At 39.5% G+C, this 19,338-nt stretch overlaps 1 protein-coding gene across 2 annotated transcripts in view; it reads right to left on the reverse strand.

The window, feature by feature from the left end:
* CPNE4 (copine 4) overlaps positions 1–19,338 on the reverse strand; it is a 500,036-nt gene that overhangs the window by 43,664 nt on the left and 437,034 nt on the right. For both annotated transcript variants that reach the window (XM_054482339.2, XM_054482341.2), the window contains 2 exons: positions 9,052–9,150; positions 3,106–3,192 (listed from right to left, as the gene is read on the reverse strand). In XM_054482339.2, the coding sequence (XP_054338314.1) occupies positions 3,106–3,192; positions 9,052–9,150 (186 nt within the window). The remainder of the gene's footprint in view (positions 1–3,105; positions 3,193–9,051; positions 9,151–19,338) is intronic.

Below are 19,338 nucleotides of genomic sequence, written 5' to 3' on the forward strand. Positions count from 1 at the left end.
AGACACTACTCTATTGAAATGAGGCCAGTTAATAACCCTACAATGGCCTCTAAGTGTTCAAGTGAAAGGAAGAGTCATGCATCTCTTACTTAAAATTAAAAGCTAGAAATGATTAAACTTAGTGAGGAAGGCATGTCAGTAGCTGAGGTAGGCCAAAAGTTAGGCCTCTTGCACCAAACAACCAAGTTGTGAATGCAAAGTAAAAGTTCTTGAAATTAGAACAGTGAGTATACAAATGATAAGAAAGTGAAATAGACTTACTGCTTATGTGAAGAAAGTTTTAGTGGTTTAGATAAAAGATCAAACCAGATACATCATTCCCTTAAGCTAAAACCTAATCTAGAGCAAAGCCCTAACTCTTCAGTTCTATGAAGGCTGAGAGAGGTGAGGAAGATGCAGAAGAAAAGTTTGAAGCTAGCAGAGGAGGTTGGTTCATGAGGTTTAAGGAAAGAAACTGTCTCTGTAACATAAAAGTGTAAGGTAAAGCAGCAAATGCTGATGGAAAAGCTGCCACAATTTATCCAGAAGATCCACCTAAAATCATTTGATGAAGATGACTACACTAAACAACAGATTTTCATTGTAGAACAAGGAAGAAGAAGACGCCATCAGGACTTTCCTGGCTAGAGAGGAGAAGTCACTGCCTGGCTTCAAATCTTCAAAGGGCAGGCTTACTTTCTTATTAGGGGCCATTGCAGCTGGTGACTTTAAGTGGAAGCCAATGTTCATTTACCATTTCAAAAATTCTAGCACTCTTAACAATTATGCTATATCTACTCTGCCCATGCTCTATAAATGAAACAGCAAAGCCTGGATGGCATCACATCTGTTTACAGCATGATTTACTGAATATTTCGAGCCTACTCAGAAAAAAAGATTCCTTTCAAAATGTTACAGTTCATTGACAACAGACCTAGTCACCCAAAAGCTCTGATGGAGATGTGCAAGGGGTTTTATTGTTGTTTTCATGACTGCTAACACAATATCCTATTCTGCACCCCATGAATCTAGGGGTAATTTCAACTTTCAAGTCTTCTTATTTAAGAAATACATTTCATAAGGTTATAACTATCATTATGGTAGTTTTTCTGATAGATCTCAGAAAAGTAAATTGAAAACTTTCTGTAAAAGATTCATGATTCTAGATGCCATTAAGAACATTCATGATTCATGGGAGGAGGTTGAAATATCAACACTAATAGGAGTTTGGAAGAAGTAGATTTTAACTCTCTAGGATGACCTTGAGGAGTTCAAAACTTCAGTGGTGGGAGAAACTGGAGATGTGGTAGAAATAGCAAGGGAACTGGAATTATAAGTGGAGCCTGAAGATGTGGCTGAATTGCTACAACTGATAAAACTTGAATGGATGAGGAGTTACTTCTCATGGATAAACAAAGAAAGTGGTTTCTTGAATCTGCTCCTGGTGAAGATGCTGTGAACACTGTTGAAATGACAAGAAATAATTTAGAATATTCCCTAAATTTATTTGATAAAGCAGTGGCAGGTTTTGAGAGGATTAACTCCATTTTTGAAAGAAGTTCTGCCGTGGGCAAAATGCTATCAGACAGCATCACATGCTACAGAGAGATCTTTCATTAAAGGAGGAGTCAATTAATGAGAAACTTCATTGTTGTCTTATTTTTAAAAGTTACCTCAGCCTCCCCAACTTTCAGCAATTACCACCATGATCAGTCAGCAACCATCAATATCCAGATAAGACCCTCCACCAGCAAAAAGATTATGACTTACTCAAGGCTCATATGACTGTTGCATTTTTTAGCAATAAGGTATTTTTAAATTAAAGTATGCACATTTTTAGACATAATGCTATTGTATACTTAATATACTACAGTATAGTGTAAACATAACTTTTATATGCACTGGGAAATGAAAGAATGTGTATGACTTGCTGTATTGCATTGGTTTGGAATAGAACCCAAAATATCCCTGACATAGGCCTCTGTACATATACATATACATATACACGTATATGTATGCCTGTATACACACACACACACACACACACACACAACATGCACACACATCAATCATCTGGATAGCAATTGAGTCCTGTGTGGAGGAGTCAGAGACACGTGGGTTAAAATCTGAGCTCTTAAATTTACTACTTGTGTGACTCTGAGCTAGGTACATAACCTGAATTGAAAGTAGACATCTCAGGGTTGTGGTAAGAGTTAAACAGAGTTTATTATAGTTATTTTTGCATAGTAAGTACTCAACTAGTGGCAGCATCACTCCCAGATTTGAGTTAAGAAGTTTAATTATTAGCACATGTGATTCTCTGCAAAGTTGTAGCCCCTCTGGAAGGAATTCATAAGCCCTTTAATCTTTGCCTGTTGTCTTGTTTTTATGGTACGCTTTCAGTATGAGTAAGGTACCACATATAAAACACTGGACAGGCCGGGCATGGTGGCTCACACCTGTAATCCCAGCACTTTGGGAGGCTGAGGCAGGTGGATCATGAGGTCAGGAGATTGAGACCATCCTGGCTAACATGGTGAAACCCCATCTCTACTAAAAATACAAAAAATTAGCTGGGTGTGGTGGCAGGCACCTGTAGTCCCAGCTAGTTGGGAGGCTGAGGCAGGAGAATCACTTGAACCTGGGAGGCAGAGGTTGCAGTGAGCCGATATCACACCACTGCATTCCAGCCTGGGCGACAGAGCAAGACTCTGTCTCAAAACAAAGCAAACAAACCAAACCAAACCAAACCAAACCAAAACAAAACAAAAAAACCACTGGACACTGTGAAGGGCACATAGTAGGTGTTCTAGAAATGTTGGCTTCCCCATTTGGAGATCTCCCTCTAGCACTGCTCTGGGCAGAGATGATCCTAACCTATCAGCGGAACTGTCCTGTCTTTGGGGCAGAACTGTCCCTGGGGAGAGGACAGTGACACTGCGCTGCCACAGCTCCATGACCACCCATGCTTACATTTCTAATTTTATGCTTTAATACATGACTTTTTATTTTTATTTTAAAAGATCACATCTTTTTGATACTCTTTTCCTCTGACCACACCACCTGAACTCTTCCTCTCAGATAGCCCTAGCTTCATAGTCCTGGAGGAGAGGGTTGTGTACATACCTTGCACAGATTCAGAATCACAATGCCTGAGTTCTTGTAATTCTTCTTCTTGGCTTTGTACTTGGGATTGATGCACTCCCACTGCACCTGAAAGAAGGGTCATAGCATGAGAATCTGTTCAGGAAAAAGCTGAGTCTTTCAATAAGGCCAAGCTCCTAGGTGCTGCTGAGGACAAACTGAACTAGAGGGCTGACAAATAGTCTCTAGGTGGTAACTCTTGCATCTAGAGGAGCAATAGGGGGAGTGGTTGAGAGTGAGACTCACTGTCAGACTTCTAGGTTTGAATCCCAGCAACTCTGCTTCCCTGCTATGTGACTTTTGGCAAGTTACTTGATTGCTCTATGTCTTGGATATCTTCTCTGCAAAATGGAGCTTATAATTATACTCTATCTCATAGGATTATTGTGAAGACTGATTAATCCTTGTAATAAATTTAGAACAGGGCCTGGCACATGTCTATGCTTACTATTAATATGGTCAAATAAAGCAGTACAGGGAAGAAGAAATCTGCAGGAATACAGTTGAGTGATGACCAAGTACTAAGGCTTACTGCCCGAGAATTGACTCAAAAGGTTAGGAATAGTGAATGCTGGCTAGAGAAATTTAGTAGGGACAGTAATAAATTTACATAGAACTTCATGGAGAACTAAAATAATGGGTTGGCTTATGTCCCAAAAATGACACAGTAGATCTCCAAAGGGGCCTTTTTGAAGGATAAGATCAGAGCTACAGGAGTGGCTGGGAATTGAGTCAGCTGGGAACTAAGGGGAATAGGTCTCCAGCCTACAGAAGATTTAATGGGAAAAAATCAATTGTGAATCAAATATCCAAGAGTTGTTGAATGTTCCTGCCCACCAACCTATGAAAGCTGAATCTCTGGATTTCTACTCAAGAGACAAAATTTCACTACCTGAGAATTAGAAGTGTCTGAAAATGAAGTAGTTTCTGAGGCAGGTGCAAATGGATAGGCTGATATAGCAGTGGCCTCCGATAATCTATTCCTCTCAGTGTCCATACATTTGTGTAGCTCCCTCCCACAATGATGAGGCATTTAGTCACATGACTCATTTTGGCCAATGGGACATTAGCAAATGTGATATAAGCAGAGGCTTGAAAAGCACCTGTGTATTGGGGCTGGCTCCTCTCTTGCTTCTGGGAAGTTTTCAGGGCCATATTAAAAAGCCTACAATGGTCTCCAGGAGGATAAAAGTATACCTGGAGAAATATCCTGGCCATCCTGGCTGCTGAGGCACAAATGCATGAGTGAGTTCTGTTGGCACCACGTGGAGCACTATGTGAAGCAGAGAAGAATTCAGCCAAAATTGCCAACCCAGCGAATGTTGAGTACATAGTGATTGTTGTTTTCAGCCAGGAAGTTTTAGGCTAATTTTTTCAATCAGCAACAGATAACTGATACTGTAGTTTCTCATCACTGGAAGGTGCCAGCAGGACTGGGCAACTACATAGGATTTGGAAGAGGGAGATCTTATACCAGTGAAGAGTCCTCTATGACTCCTTCAAAATATGGAATTCTTAGGTGAAAGAAAGAAAGAAGAAAACATTCAAAGCAGAATCTAAAATCAGACCCCTAGCCTTGTTTTTGTCATTTAAAGGCCTAATCTCCTAATCTGTCCATAATGAATGTTGTCTTTCTTTCCTCCCTCAGATTTTCTTCTCATTTACTCTCCAAGTGGGTAGAACTTGGTAAACAAGAATTATAGTCCATCTCAAAGTAGATTTAGTATTTCTGGACAAAAGAGCCCAAGTTCCTCCCAAACCTATCAAAACTGATACTGTCTTTTGCCCCAAAGCTTCCTCTAATATTTCAGTAAAACAGGTGGTTTAGGGATTTACCAAATCCCTAAATCACTTGGAAAGAAAAGACACTAAAATTAGCTGTGCCATTTTTTGTCATTCTCAATGATTTCTATTAATCTCAATTTCTTCCATCAAGCAGGATATATTGAGTTAAAGATTTTGAATTCTATTAAAAATTATAGTGATTATCCATGAAAAGTCTACTCACTTCCTTCTCAGGCTAAGATGAGCAAGTATGGGTTGGCTTAGTCAGGAGAGGGCTCCAAGGAAGTTGAATCAAACCCATAGATACTTGGGGTCCTTGTGCTTGTGAGGTGGGTAGGGGGGTCCTGATGGACCAGATCTAAATAGTTTGCATCTGTCTTGGGATGAAGTTGGCATATAACTATGGGCTATGCACTTGACTTTCCCAATCCCATTTAACTCTCCCCACAGCCCACTTTGACAGATAGAAGACGAGGCTCAGAGAAGAGAAAGAACTTTCCCAGGTCATACAGGTAGTAACTGGTAGACCTGGGATTCACACCCACATCAGTCTCATTCCAAAGCTTGCACTATTAACCACAATGCCTTCTTCTAGAAGGTCTTGGAGTAGCTCTCCTATTCTTGCAAGTATCCCCTTTGGCCACCCCAAACTAAGGATGCTTATAAATGTTATTCAAGAATTAATCAAGGTTAATTAAGAATTTACCCTGTACCTGTAGAAACATAACTCCCACAGGAAAAGGAAAGTTGAAAGATGCTCTCTCCTCTTTTTTTCTCTGATGCTACATACTGAGATTCCTCAGGGTTCGAGCCTCCTGTACCCTCTCTTCAGTCCCCTTTCCCTAGGTGTACTCATCCATTCTCTTGATTTTAAATGTCCTCTCTTAGTTGATGGCTCCTAAAATATATTTACAGGTAAACCTCTCCTCTGAGTACCAGTTTTTGAAACCAAATTTTGAAAGCTTCCTCATAAACTGGACCTCCCTACCACAATTCTTCCTTACCTCAGGAAATGGCACCATTTAATAATCTATCCTTGAGTCAACCATTTCCTCCTTCCCTTGCTCCCTATATCCAAGCCTTCAACAAAACTTGTAGCTCATATCTCCAAAATATGTCTTAAGTCTCTCCAATTTATCTATCTCTATGACTATTTCCTTAACCCAAGTCATTATCACCTCTTATCTATAGTGGTAGCCTCCTAACAGATCTCCCTTGTCTCTCTTTAATTATCTACACAGTAGCAAAAGTAATATTTTAAAAAATTAAAACCAATCATGTCATTCTCTAGCTAGAACACTTTGCAGCACTGTCCAGTAGAATTTTCTCAATAATTGGAATATTCTGAATCTGCACTATCCAATATAGTAGCCACCAGCCACATGAGACTATTGAGTATTTGAAATGTGGCTAGCATGACTGAGGAACTTAATTTGTTATTTAATTTTATTTTAATTAATTTAAATTTAAATAGCCACATGCAGCTAGTGGCTACTGTATAGGAAAACACAGCTTGCACATGCTCTTATCACATCTAGAAGAATCTGCTTTTCCTGGCCTCTGCCTCTATATCTGACCACATCCTATGAATGGTTCTTTCACTCTCTGCTTCAGATACACTGGTCTTTTTCCAGGTCCTCAATCACACCAAGCTCATCCCTTCCTCTGTACTTTACACTACTATTCCTTTTACTTCAAATGCTTTTCTCTCACTCATTACATATTGGCTTCTTTTTAATCCTTAAGGAGCCTCAACTTAAATGTCAGATTATCTTTTCTATATGCACACTTTTATAATGAAACTGGTTTAGTTTTGTAATAGCATTTGTCACAAATTGTAGTTGCATTTTAACTTTTTAAATTTGTGTTTACATTCTACTCTGACTCCCACCAATCTGTAAGCTTCAGAAGGGCAGGGATCATGTCAGCATTGTTAGTCATGGCGCATTTAGAGCCTGTCACAGTGCTTGGAATTACTAGGTGCTACTCGATAAATATTGTAGAAACAATAAATAAGAGAATATTTCCCACTGTATAAATACACCAAAACAGTGGCTTGGTAGTTAAATGAAAGTTTTTCTGGTATCTCAGTGATTCAGAAAAGGACATTAGCATATGGTCCATTTCCTCAGTGGAACTTAAATGATTTCTCTCTGTTTGAAAGCATTAGGTTTTTGTATATTTCATTTGTGATATGTGTTACATTCTTACTTTTAATATTTAATTAATAAGATGAAATATTTCCCATATTTACTGCTTGGACTATTTCTATTCATAGAAGTGGATAAGGCAAAACTTTATAAAACTCTTTAGAACTCTAGCAGGTGGTATGAATGCTGTCATTGATTTAGCAGCTAAATAGGACTAGTTCTGCCTATTCAATAGAGCAATATTCTCTAGCTATATTCCTTGTTATCTTGGGAATGACTTTGCTTATAATTTAGTGTTGGTTTTAACTATGGCTTTGAAACTCTGCATCATGGCTTGTGGGTGGTGGTCTCTGTGTGTTTGACAAGTTTCTTCTAATGCTGAGTACCTAACAGAGCATTTACAGCAGGTTTTGCAGGAGCTAAGTGGAAAGCTGTCATTGTTTCCATTGAGTTTCCAGACCAAAGGTATGTGTTCAACAAATGGTCTCATTCATATTAAGTTTCTGACTCTAAAAAAATGTTAGTTCATTTCCATCCAGTCTGACTGTATTCTGACCTTACATATGAGAGAGTTGAAAAATGAGTTGAGGCATCTCTAATTAGAACTTCTGATCAGAACAGGCACAGAGTATTATCTCTAAAGAAAAAGACTTTCTCAAAAGCACTGAGCCCTCTGCTTTCACTCCTTTCTGCTCCATGAGGACAGTGAACTCCAGAGTAAGAATGGCAGGTGTCTTGGGTTGAGTTCCCCAAGAAGCAAATTTGAGGCAAGAATATAAGTGCAAGTAGGCCATCTGGGAGGTGATACCAGGAAGCATGAATAGAGGAGTGAGAAATTAGATAGAAGAGGCATCCCAGAAAGGGTGCATTATCAAGTCAGTTACCACTGTGGATAACCAGGGCCTGCTGGAGAACTCTGGGAAACTGTATAGAGCACACACCTCAGAGTTTTGCCAACTGAAGGGCAAGGGAGCTGGGGTATTTATATCCCAACTTCCATTAGTTATTTGTTGAGGGCTACCTCCTGTTACATCTCCTCCACACTTCTAGCTTGCTTTTGGGCATGGATAAAACAGGCTCCAGCAGATAGAGAAATCCCCCGGGCAAAGAGGTATTTCAGCTGGAAATTGGGCAGGTGAACAATAAACAGGTAAAAAGAGAAGTTGCATGATTTTGGCCCAGATGACTTTCTAACTCTATCTATCTATCTATCTATCTATCTATCTATCTATCTATCTATCTATCTATCTGTCTGTCTGTCTGTCTGTCTGTCTGTCTGTCTAGATAGTATATGATATGAAAGTGTGTGTATCTGAGGGAAACACAGAAGGGGTTTCGGTTTCTGTGTGGGACAATGTGTCTTAGTGGTATGTGGTAGTGCTTGTGTACAAGTCTTGGCATCAAATGTGTAAGAGTAAAATGATGGAACTAGAAGAAAACCTGGTACCTATATGAAAATTTGGAGGATTCAAATAATTTCTCCAAGGCATGAAAGTGTTATTAATGTCACCAAATCATGGAAATATAGACCTAGAAGGAATATTACTGTTAATAGCAGATATTTTGGAAATGCTGGCTATGTGCTAGGTGCTTGGCTAGCACCTAGGATTGTCTCATTTAATCTTCACAAAATTCTGTGAGGTAGGTACAATGATCACTCTTATATTTTTAGGTGAGCAAAATGAGGCATGGAGAGATTAAGTCACTTTTTCAAGGCTACACAGCTAAAGGAAGTTAGAAATACTCTCATCTAAACTTCCTGTTTTACTAATGGAGAAACTGTAACGTTTGGGGTCAGTGTCTTGTCCAAGCACACACAATTGCTTTGGGTTGGGCTAGTTCTAGAATCTAGGTACTCACATCCTACCATGCTCCCTTCTTATCACACTTAATCATACATTGATGTTTTGCCTCTCGCTGTTTCATTTGTAGCTGGGTTCTAAGGATGCATCATAGAGACTGGAGGCAAAACCAAAAGTGGTTGACCACGTACCTGTTTCCCTTCCATTGCTCCTCTCATCTCCTTGAATGTCGAGGTGAATTCTCCAATGAAGTCATGCTTGCCATTGGAGTCCCAGTCCCATACTATGCACTGTAAGAGAAAACAATTATTTTTCTTAAAAAATTAAGAATGTAGCCACAGCAGCTGAAGGCAATGTGAACTTTATGAGAAAGAGTAGATGAAAGTTGTTTGGTCTGGAACCAAAGCCTGGGAGTCTAAGATTGGAGCATGTGGGATGTAATTCTGGTTTCTATAGCCCTTTACTTGGACTTTTTGCCACAATCTGCAAATGGCCCTGTGATGCAGCAGTGACTACAATGATTTGCCCATTCTTCAGATAAGGCCAGTAAGACCCAAGGGAGATAAGTGACTTGCCAAAGGGACCTTCTAGTGAATGAAAACCTGGGACTTGAAGGCAGGTGCCCTGCTTCCAATTCCAGTACTCTTTTTTTGCATAGCAGGTAGCCTCCCTGGTTTACATTGGTGTTAGATGCCTGAGTCCATGTATATAGCTTTCACAATGGCAGCTCCTGCTTCATGATTTGAATGGGGCCATATTAACCACATTTTTCTTTTTCTATTTTTGTTTTCTGAAGGCAAAATAGCAACGACAACAAAAATTATTAGGAAGGCAAAAAATCTTTAAACGTACCTATGTGAAAAATGGTTGGAAAATAGTGCACAGACAATACCAGATATTTACCATGCTGGTAAATATTATGCACCCATCACACACAAGATGCAACCATTCACTTCTAACAAAAGGGCTAAATCTTAAGCTCTTGAGTGATACTTTTTAGAGTGACTAGACTGAATCAGCAGCAATCCCTGTGCTTGGTCACACATCTAAGTGAAGAGGAGGTCTCCATGTATTCCCAGGGTGGAGGCTGGATTGGAGTCTTAAGCACTTTAGATATCATTTCTACATCTTAAGCCAAAGATTAGCAGGAAAGAAGCTCAGACCTCAAATAAGATCAAGGCAGCAAAGGGGACCTTTTGCTCAGAGGTTTTCCTTGGAATATTGGGGATCTAAGAGGCAGCTTAGTTCTTCTTCAGGGTGCAGATCCCACTGGCCAGTCTTGCCTGAAAAATCTGACTTGGTAATCTGTTCCCAGATCCTGCAGGATGCCTCACAGATCTATAATATGATCTGTCTAAAATGAAACATCGTTTCCCCCTAAATTTATTCCTACTCATTTATTTTCTGTCACAGTGAATTGCATCAACACTCATTCAGTTGCTACAAACAGAAAACTGGGCATCATTCCTGATATTCCTCTCTCCACTCACCCTCCCACATCAGGTCCTCTCCATTCTGTCTCCTAACTATGGCTTGACTCCAGCACTTCTCTCTATTCCTACTGCTCCTTCTCATCTGCATTACTACAACAGTCTCCCAGCTTGTCTCCTTGTCTCTCTTGTACTCCTATCCCCCTTATAACCCACTAATTATGTTAATTCCCTGCTTAAAATCAAAATGTATATAGGCTAGCAGGTCTTCCAAGGTCTTTCATGATCTGACTCCCTCAGTATTCCCAAATTCACCGTTTATGATCCTTGCTTACTGTATTAGTCAGGGTTCTCCAGAGGGACAGAACTAATAGGATATATGTATATATGAAAGGATGTTTATTGCGGAGAATTGGCTCGCACAATTACAAGGCAAAGTCCCATCATGTTAGGCCATCTGCAAGCTGAGAAGCCAGTAGTGGCTCAGTTCAAGTCTGAAAGCCTCAAAACCAGGGAAACTGACAGTGCAGCCTTCAGTCTGTGGCTGAAGGTCTGAGAGCCCCCAGGAAGCCACTGATGCAAGTCCCAGAGTTCAAAGGCCAAAGAACCTGGATTCTGATGTCCAAGGGCAGGAAGAGTGGAAGGAAGCATCCGGCATGGGAAAAAGAAGGAAATCAGAAGACTCGGCAGGCAAGCAAGGTTATACCACCTTCTTCTACCTGCTTTGTTCTAGCCGTGCTAGCAGCCGATTGGATAGTGCCCACCCATGTTGAGGGTAAGTCTGCCTCTCTCAGTCCACTGACTCAGATGGCAGTCTCCTCTGGCAATACCCTCAGAGACATACCCAGAAACAAGACTTTTCCAGCTGCCTAGGCATCCTTCAATCCAAACATGTTGACCCCTAATATTAACCCTCACACTTACAGTCTTTGAAACTTTTTCTAAAATGGGGTCGGTAGGAATGAAAAACATTTGCAATGACCTTTTTAAGACATCAAGAAAAACTAATTTCTCAGCTTCTGCTATCTCTTTAAATATGGAGGATTTGGCAGATAATTATTTTGCCTAAGAAATATTAAGAAGCCCTTTGGTTAGGAAGGAGAATTCATTAGAATAAATAAGAATGGAAGAGATTAAGACAAAAGGAGCTACATTTCTCTGCTGAAAAAGGTAATGGTCAAGTTGAATTTTCTCTTTGATAACAACTAGAGACACAGAAGTGGGACCAAGACATGAGAATTGAGAAGAAATTAGGGTGGGTTTCCTCAGAGGGCTGAAGATGGACCCCAGTTTGGGGTGGGAAGAGGGGAGAGACACGTAAGGAATTTTGGAAACTGTGATGTCTAATTTTCAAGGTGAGATTATTTACATACATCGCCCCTCCATTCCCCTCTCCCAATTTGCCCTTCTTCCATTAACCCCAAGACTCCAGCAAATCTGCTACCCATAACATCATTATGCTGATGGTGACTTGGAGAATAAAGGAGAGGGGCTGTGTCCATGTTGTGGGGACAAAGCAGACCAGAGAGCAGTGTGAGATGGCCCATTGCAATGACCGAGAACTGAATGGGGAGGAGGACTGTGGAGAGACAGCTTGACAGGTAAATCTAGGGGTGGAACTCTACAGAAATACTGTGGAGCAGTGGAGCTCCATGGAAATACCATGGCTGTTCTGCCAACCTGAGTCCCTAAGTGAGGGTAGTACAGAACTCTCAGATGACCTATGTGTGGGTAAGAAATAAGCCTTTGTTGTTTTCAGCCACTGAGATTACTGCTGCATAACTTAGTATAAGAACCATCCAAGTACTTAAAGTACTATCGTAGGAATAGGCGTTACAATTTATTTTTTTCTGATTCCGAAAGTAGGAAAAACAGAATTTTAAGAGGTTACAAAAGAGTAACAAAGGAAGCATTTTCCAATAAACCTGTACCAAACAAAAGAATCTGTTTGTTAAAAAGTGTTTTATTGCTGGAAATGTTCAAGCAGAAACTGCAGGACCACATGCAAGAAATGTAGTAAAGTCAAGCAGACAGTTATAGAAAATTTGGTGGGATGTTTTTGAACTTTCTTCTAATTCAGAGATGCTAAGATTAGTTCTAGTTGCAAAGGATGCAAAATGAAGTCAATGAAAGGCTTAGCTCATTCTGCTTGAAATGCTATGCAATGCAATGTAGCTTTGATAGGAGTGATGGGAACCCCTTTAATTCAAGGTAGGATGAAGTTCTACCTCATTTTTCAATGAATGTGAAACAGTGGAACAAATAAATTATTCAGTCCTTTGGAAAATCGCTCACGATGTGCACTGTGATCATCACATTGTAGAGCACTGAATTGATCTGCTGTTACAATCAGACGTTTTTCTCTCTGTGTGCCAGCCCCTCCTTATTGACCCCAGCATTCACACACTCCTTACCTGCTCCAGAGAAAGGAGCAGAAGAAACCTTGCTGGGCTTAGACACAGAAAGAGGAAGAAGAGTGGTTCCTGGTACCTTGTATTTGAGGCTCATAACTTTGCCTGATAGTAAGTACAGCTCACTGAATGCCTGCATCTGACATCAGATACGTACTCTTTTACCTTTGTAAGGAGCAAATAAAAAGGCAAAGGAGGCAGAAGCAAATAGAAGAAAAGAAGTGGGAGCAACTTTTTTTTAACACTCCCCTGAAATGGGAAAGCGCAGGAGTTCCCTTCTTTAGGGGACAGGGCACACATCCCATTCACCCCTTCTTTGCTCTCCATTAGATTTTCCATCATGCTTTGGTGAATTACTGTTCCCCCTTAAGCTGCCAACCTCAAGTCTTTAAGGTGTTTACAATGTGCTCTCTGGCTGGGGCAGAAAGGGAGTGACCAGCAGGCCTCCCTGAGCTGGAGGATGAGTCAGGCTTGGCAGAACTCCATCAGGGGCCTCTCAGCAGCAGGCGGTGCTGCTTACAGGGGCCTCTTTCTTCAATCAGCTAGCATTCCTCATCAGGGCAGTTGCAGAATTTTATTCTGAACTTTCTGAGAAGGGATCCCAAAGGAAGAAAGACACAGTGAAGCAGACAAATAAAAACACTGTCTTTCCTTCTCTCCCTGGCATGAAGCTGGCTTATGACAGCTCTGATGCAGCTGACAGAGGAATGCATCTTGGTGAAAAGTAAACAGATCAACCACCCTGCAGAAAAACTGAGACAGAGGCAGAGTCCTTGGTGTGAAACAATAAGAAGGCCTTGACACCTCTGTGAGAGCACAGCACCTCAAAACTATCTACAAGCCAGAAAACCTTCTCAGGTTCTTACATCTCACAGAGCAGTTTAGGTATAATATCTTAAAAAATGCATAAGCTTGACAGATGGTCTAATTAACCCCCTCCTCTTACAGAAAAGAAAATTGATGACAGATAAGTGACTTCTGCCAGTTCACCCAATACAGGGTGGACTAAAATCCGGTTTTCGTACCTCCTTGATTTCATCACCACCCACAAACACAAATTATAATAGTTAAAAAGTATATAGTGCGTACTATGTGCCAGACGTTGTTCAGAGCACTTCAGACATATTAACTCCCTTAATCCACAGAACAACTTATTGTATGCTTATTTTACAGATGAGGAAACTGAGGCACAGAAAGATGAAGGAACTTTTCTGAAACTACACAACTAACACTAGGTAATCCTTGAAATAAAGGAAGTTAAGCATCATAGCTTGTCTTAACTGAGCATCTTTTATAAACCCAGGCCATTTGTGTTTATGGTCTTTAATTCTTTGCAATAACCATGACATGACAATATTATTACTATTTACAGGTTAACTGCCATTCACAGGTGCCATTTACAGGCTTGGAGAGGGAATGTGACTTGACTAGACACCTGGTAAGTGACAAAAGTGGATCTGAACCCAGGTGTCTAATGTCACAGCTGATATACATGTGTGTATATATATATGTATACATATATATGTATATATATTTGTTGTTGTTGTTATGCCATGCTACCTCTTAATAGAAGCAGGAACTTAGAATCAAGGTCTCATGAGTCTGCTCTGTGTAAAATCCCCATTCTTTGTTGAAACTGTAAACTACTAGAATCCTCTAAGGTTTAGTGAGCACACCAAACAATACAGAGGAAGAACCTGCTCACTGTTTCCACACAAAAGGATGCAAAGGCAAGTAGTCTGTGCATTGTCCCTGGGGTCCTCAGCTCTGTCTGTAGAATGCATGGATAAGTGGGTCTGAGGGATCGGGTTACTCCCTCCTACTCTTGTTTTACGATTGCCTTGAACCCATTAAAAGAAATGTGCTATGCCAACTTACTGTACACTAGCTTTTTGTGATGGTCAGCTTCATGTGTCAACAAGGCTATCTGGCTAACAGTTCCCAGTTATTCAATCAAACAACAATCTATTTTATATATGTGGTTAAACATTTTATAATCAGTTTACTTTAAAGTAAAGAAGGTTTTGTGGTTCCATATGAATTTTAGGATTGCTTTTTCCATTTCTGTAAAAAATGCCTTTGAGATTTTAATGGAGATAACTTCAAATCTATAGATTACTTTTGTAGTATGAACATTTGAACATTAAGTCTTTCAATTCATGAACATGAAAGGTCTTTCCATTTATTTGTGTATTCTTTGATTTCTTTCATCAGTATTTTGTAGTTTTCAGTGTAGAAGGCTTTCAACTCTTTGGTTAAGTCTATCCATAAGTATTTTACTGTTCTTGATGCTATTGTAAACAGAAGTATTTTCTTAATTTCCTTTTCAGATGGTTCATTGTAAATATACATAAAGGTTACTAATCCTTATATATTGATTTTGTATCCTGCAACTTTATTTTATCCTGAATTACTTTATTAGATCTAACAGTTTATTTTCATGAAGCCATTAGGGTTTTGTACATATAGGATTATATCATTTGTAAACAGAGATAACTTTACTTCTTCTTTCTGATTTGTTTGCCTTTTATTTTATCTTCCCTAATTGCTCTGGCTAGAATTTCCAGGACTACGGTTTTTCTTTTTTTTGGTTGTTTGTTTTGTTTTTTGATGGAGTCCTGCTCTCTTGCCAGGCTGGAGTGCAGTGGCATGATCTCGGCTCACTGCAACCTCTGCCTCCTGGGTTCAAGCGATTCTCTTGCCTCAGCCTCCCAAGTAGCTGGGACTATAGGCGCACACCACCATGCCCAGCTAATTTTTTTTTTTTTTTTTTTTTAGTAGAGATGGGGTTTCACCATGTTGGCCAGGATGGTCTCGATCTCTTGAGCTCGTAATCTGCCCGCCTCGGAATCCTAAAGTGCTGGGATTACAGGCTTGAGCCACCACGCCTGCCCAGCGTTCCAGGACTATGTTAAATGGAAATGACGAGAGCGGGCATACTTGTCTTCTTCCTGATCTTAGAGGAAAACCTTTTAATTTTTTTACTATTGAGTATGATGTTAGCTGTGAGCTTGTCATAGATGGTCTTTATTATATTAAGGTACATTTCTTGTATACCTAGTTTGTTGAGTGATTTTATCATGAAATTGTATTAAATTTTGTCAACCCAGAATAGCCAAATGATCTTGAGAAAGAAGAACAAATCTGGTGGCATCACATTTCCTGATTTTAAAATACATTACAAAGCTACAATAATTAAAATATTGTTTATTGGCATAAAGATAGGCAAATAGACCAATAGAACAGAATAGAGAGGCCAAAACCAAAACTATGCATTTATATTCAACTGAACTTTGAGAAGGGTGCCAATAATACACAATGGGGAAATGATAGTTCTTCAACAAATTGTGTTGGGAAAACTGGATATTCACATAAAAAATGAAATTAGATCTATACCTTATATCACACACAAAAATCAGCTCAAAATGGATTAAAGACTGAAACATAAAACTTGAAACTATAAAGCTCCTAGAAGAATGCATAAGGATAAAGTCTTGACATTGGTCTTGGCAATTATTTATTGGATATAATGATAAAAGCACAGGTAATAAAAGCAAAAATAGACAGGTAGGACTACATCAAACTAAAAAGTTTCTGCACAGAAAAGAAATAATCAACAGAATTAATGGGAAACCTATGGAATGGCATAAAATATTTCCAAACCATGTATCTCATAAAGGTTTAATTGTCTAAATAAACAAGAAACTCCTACAACTTAATAGCAAAACAAACAAAAAACTCAATTAAAAAATTGACATAAGACTTGGATAGGCATTTCTCATAGAAGGCATACAAATGGCCAACAGGTGTATACAAAGGTGATTGGCATCATTAATTATCAGAAAAATGCAAATCAAACTCCAATGAGATACCACCTTATACCTGCTAAGGTGGCTATTATTTTTAAAAAGGCACACACACAAAAGATAACAAGTATTGGTGAGGATGTGGAGAAATTGGAACCTTTGTACATTGTTGCTGGGAATATAAAATGGTGCAGCAGCTATGGAAAACAATATGGAGGTTCTTCAAAAAATTTAAAATAGAATTACCATATGGTTCAGCAATCTCACATTGGGGTAAATACACAACAGAAGTGAAATCAGCATCTTGAACAGGATGTCTGCACTCTCAGGTTCATTGCAGCATTGTTCACAATAGCTGAGGTATGGTAATAACTTAAATATTCATTGATGAATGAATGGATAAAGAAAATGTGGTGCATATACATACAATGAAATATTATTCAGCCTCAAAAAAGAAGGAAATCCTGCCATTTGTGACAACAGGGACTGTGTTAGTCTGTTCTTACATCATTATACTTGAGGCTGGGTAATTTACAAAGAAAAGAGGTTTAGGTTGGCTCATGGTTCTGCAAGCTATACAGAAAGCATGGTGCTGCCATCCACTTCTGCTGAGGGCCTCAGGAAGCTTGCAATCATGGTGCAAGGTGAAGGGGAGCCAGCATGTAACACGGTGAGAGTAGGAGCATGAGAGAGTGAGGGAGGAGGAGCCAGACTCTTTAACAACCAGCTCCTGGGTGAACTCAAAGCAATAACTCACTCATTACAGCAAGAAGGGCACCAAGCTATTCAGGAAGACTCCATCCCTATGACCCAAACACCTCCCACCAAGCCCCAGCTCCAACATTGGGAATCACGTTTCAACATGAGATTTGGAAGGGATGAATATCCAAACCATATCAGGGGTGATCGTGAACACTATGTTAAGTGAACTAAACCGGTCACAGAAGGACAAATACTGCATGATTCCACTTAAATGAAGCATGTACAATAGTCAAACTGATAGAAGCAGAGAATACAATAGAGGTTGCCAGGGGCTGGAAGGTGAGGAACTCGGGAGTTGTTGTTTAATAAGTATAAAGTTTTAGTCATGTTAGATGAATAAGTTCTAGAGAGGTAATATACAACATAGTGCTTATAGTGAACAGTATAGTATTGTGCACTTCACAATTTGTTAAGTGAGTAGATCTCCTGTTAAGTGTTCTAACAAACAAACAAACAAACAAATAAATAAGTAAATTGACACAAGGAAACTTTTGGAGGTGTTGGATATGTTAATCAGCTTGTGATGGTATCACAGGTGTTTCCATATGTCAAAAGTCATCAAATTGTGCACATTAAGTATGTGCAATTCTTTATATACCAATTATATTTCAAAAAAGCTGTTAAAAATTAAGTAAAGCAAATTTTTTTCAATAATCTGGATGGGCCTGATACAATTAATTGAAAAGCCTTAAAAGCAGCGCTGAGGCTTTTCTGAAGGACAAATTCTGCCTGTGGACAGGATCTTTAGCTCCTGCCCTAAAATTTTCAGTTTGCGCTTCCTGATGGCCTGATATACAGATTTTGGACTTGCCTAGCCAGTCCCCCACAATAGCCAATTCCTTGCAATAAATCTCTTAATATATGTACATCCTCATTGTTCTGTTTCTTGGGAGAAACTCTGACTGATGTAACTTTCTTCACCTCTTCGCTGGTTTTCATGTAGTAACATTCTGAAATGAGTTTTCAGTGATACTCAATTGGTCCTCTCATACTAAAATGCCAACATTTACTGAACACTCACTTTGTCCCAGGTGTTGTTGTAAGCATTTGTCATGCTCTGACTCATTTAATCTTCACAGTAATCCTCTCAGTGAGACATTATTATTATCATCCCTACTAAACAGATGAGGAAACTAAGAACAGAGGGGTTAACCAACTACTGCTGTTATAGAATATCCAAGATCAGAAAACCAAACACTGCATGTTCTCACTCATAACTAGGAGTTGAACAATGAGGACACATGGACACAGGGAGGGGAACATCACACACTGGGGCCTGTCGGGGGGGTGGGGGGTGCTGGGAGAGGGATAACATTAGGAGAAATACCTAATGTAGATGACGGGTTGGTGGGTGCAGCAAACCACCATAGCATGTGTATACCTACGTAACAAAACTGCACGTTCTGGACATGTAACAAAGTATACTAATAATTAAAAAAAGAATATCCAGGGTGTTGAAAATATGACTGACTTTGACATCAGAGTTCAAATGATCTGAATCCGATTCAGTTCCTGGTGGGCAGAAACCAGCTGTCCAAACTGTGATCATCAAATAATGTAACTGCTGCTGATCAGTGCACAATTCTCACAGTTAAAGGAAATATGTTCTTTTTCTCTTGGCTTTAAAATTTTTATTTTTTTAATGTCACAAGTTATCATTTTTCCAGGTAAAGTAGAAATCTCTGTCAAATTTCTCCTTGCTCCTTAGTCATACCATGCTCTAAGCTTCTATGTAATCCATTTATATTTGCTTTAACATATTGCTAATTACATGGTAATCACTGGCTTGCGAGTGTATCCACCACTTGAAGGACTTCTGATCACTGAGATTTTTATCAAGGTAGCACAGTTTTGGGGCACAAGTAAGAACTCAGATAAATGTTTGATGAGCAAACAAAAAAGGCCTTTCTCCCTGAGTAGAGTCTATGACAGTTCCCTGAGTGTTTGGCCCTGTCTCTTCACTGCAAGGGGAAGGGAAGGTATTGTAATAAACAGGTTAATTATTAAAGGAGGCAATCAAACTGAATAATATGCTTTAATGGTTGTTGACATGGGTTGTAGGCACAGGA

Source organism: Pongo pygmaeus, chromosome 2 (assembly GCF_028885625.2).
Source record: "Pongo pygmaeus isolate AG05252 chromosome 2, NHGRI_mPonPyg2-v2.0_pri, whole genome shotgun sequence".
NCBI classification, from domain to species: Eukaryota; Metazoa; Chordata; class Mammalia; order Primates; family Hominidae; genus Pongo; species Pongo pygmaeus.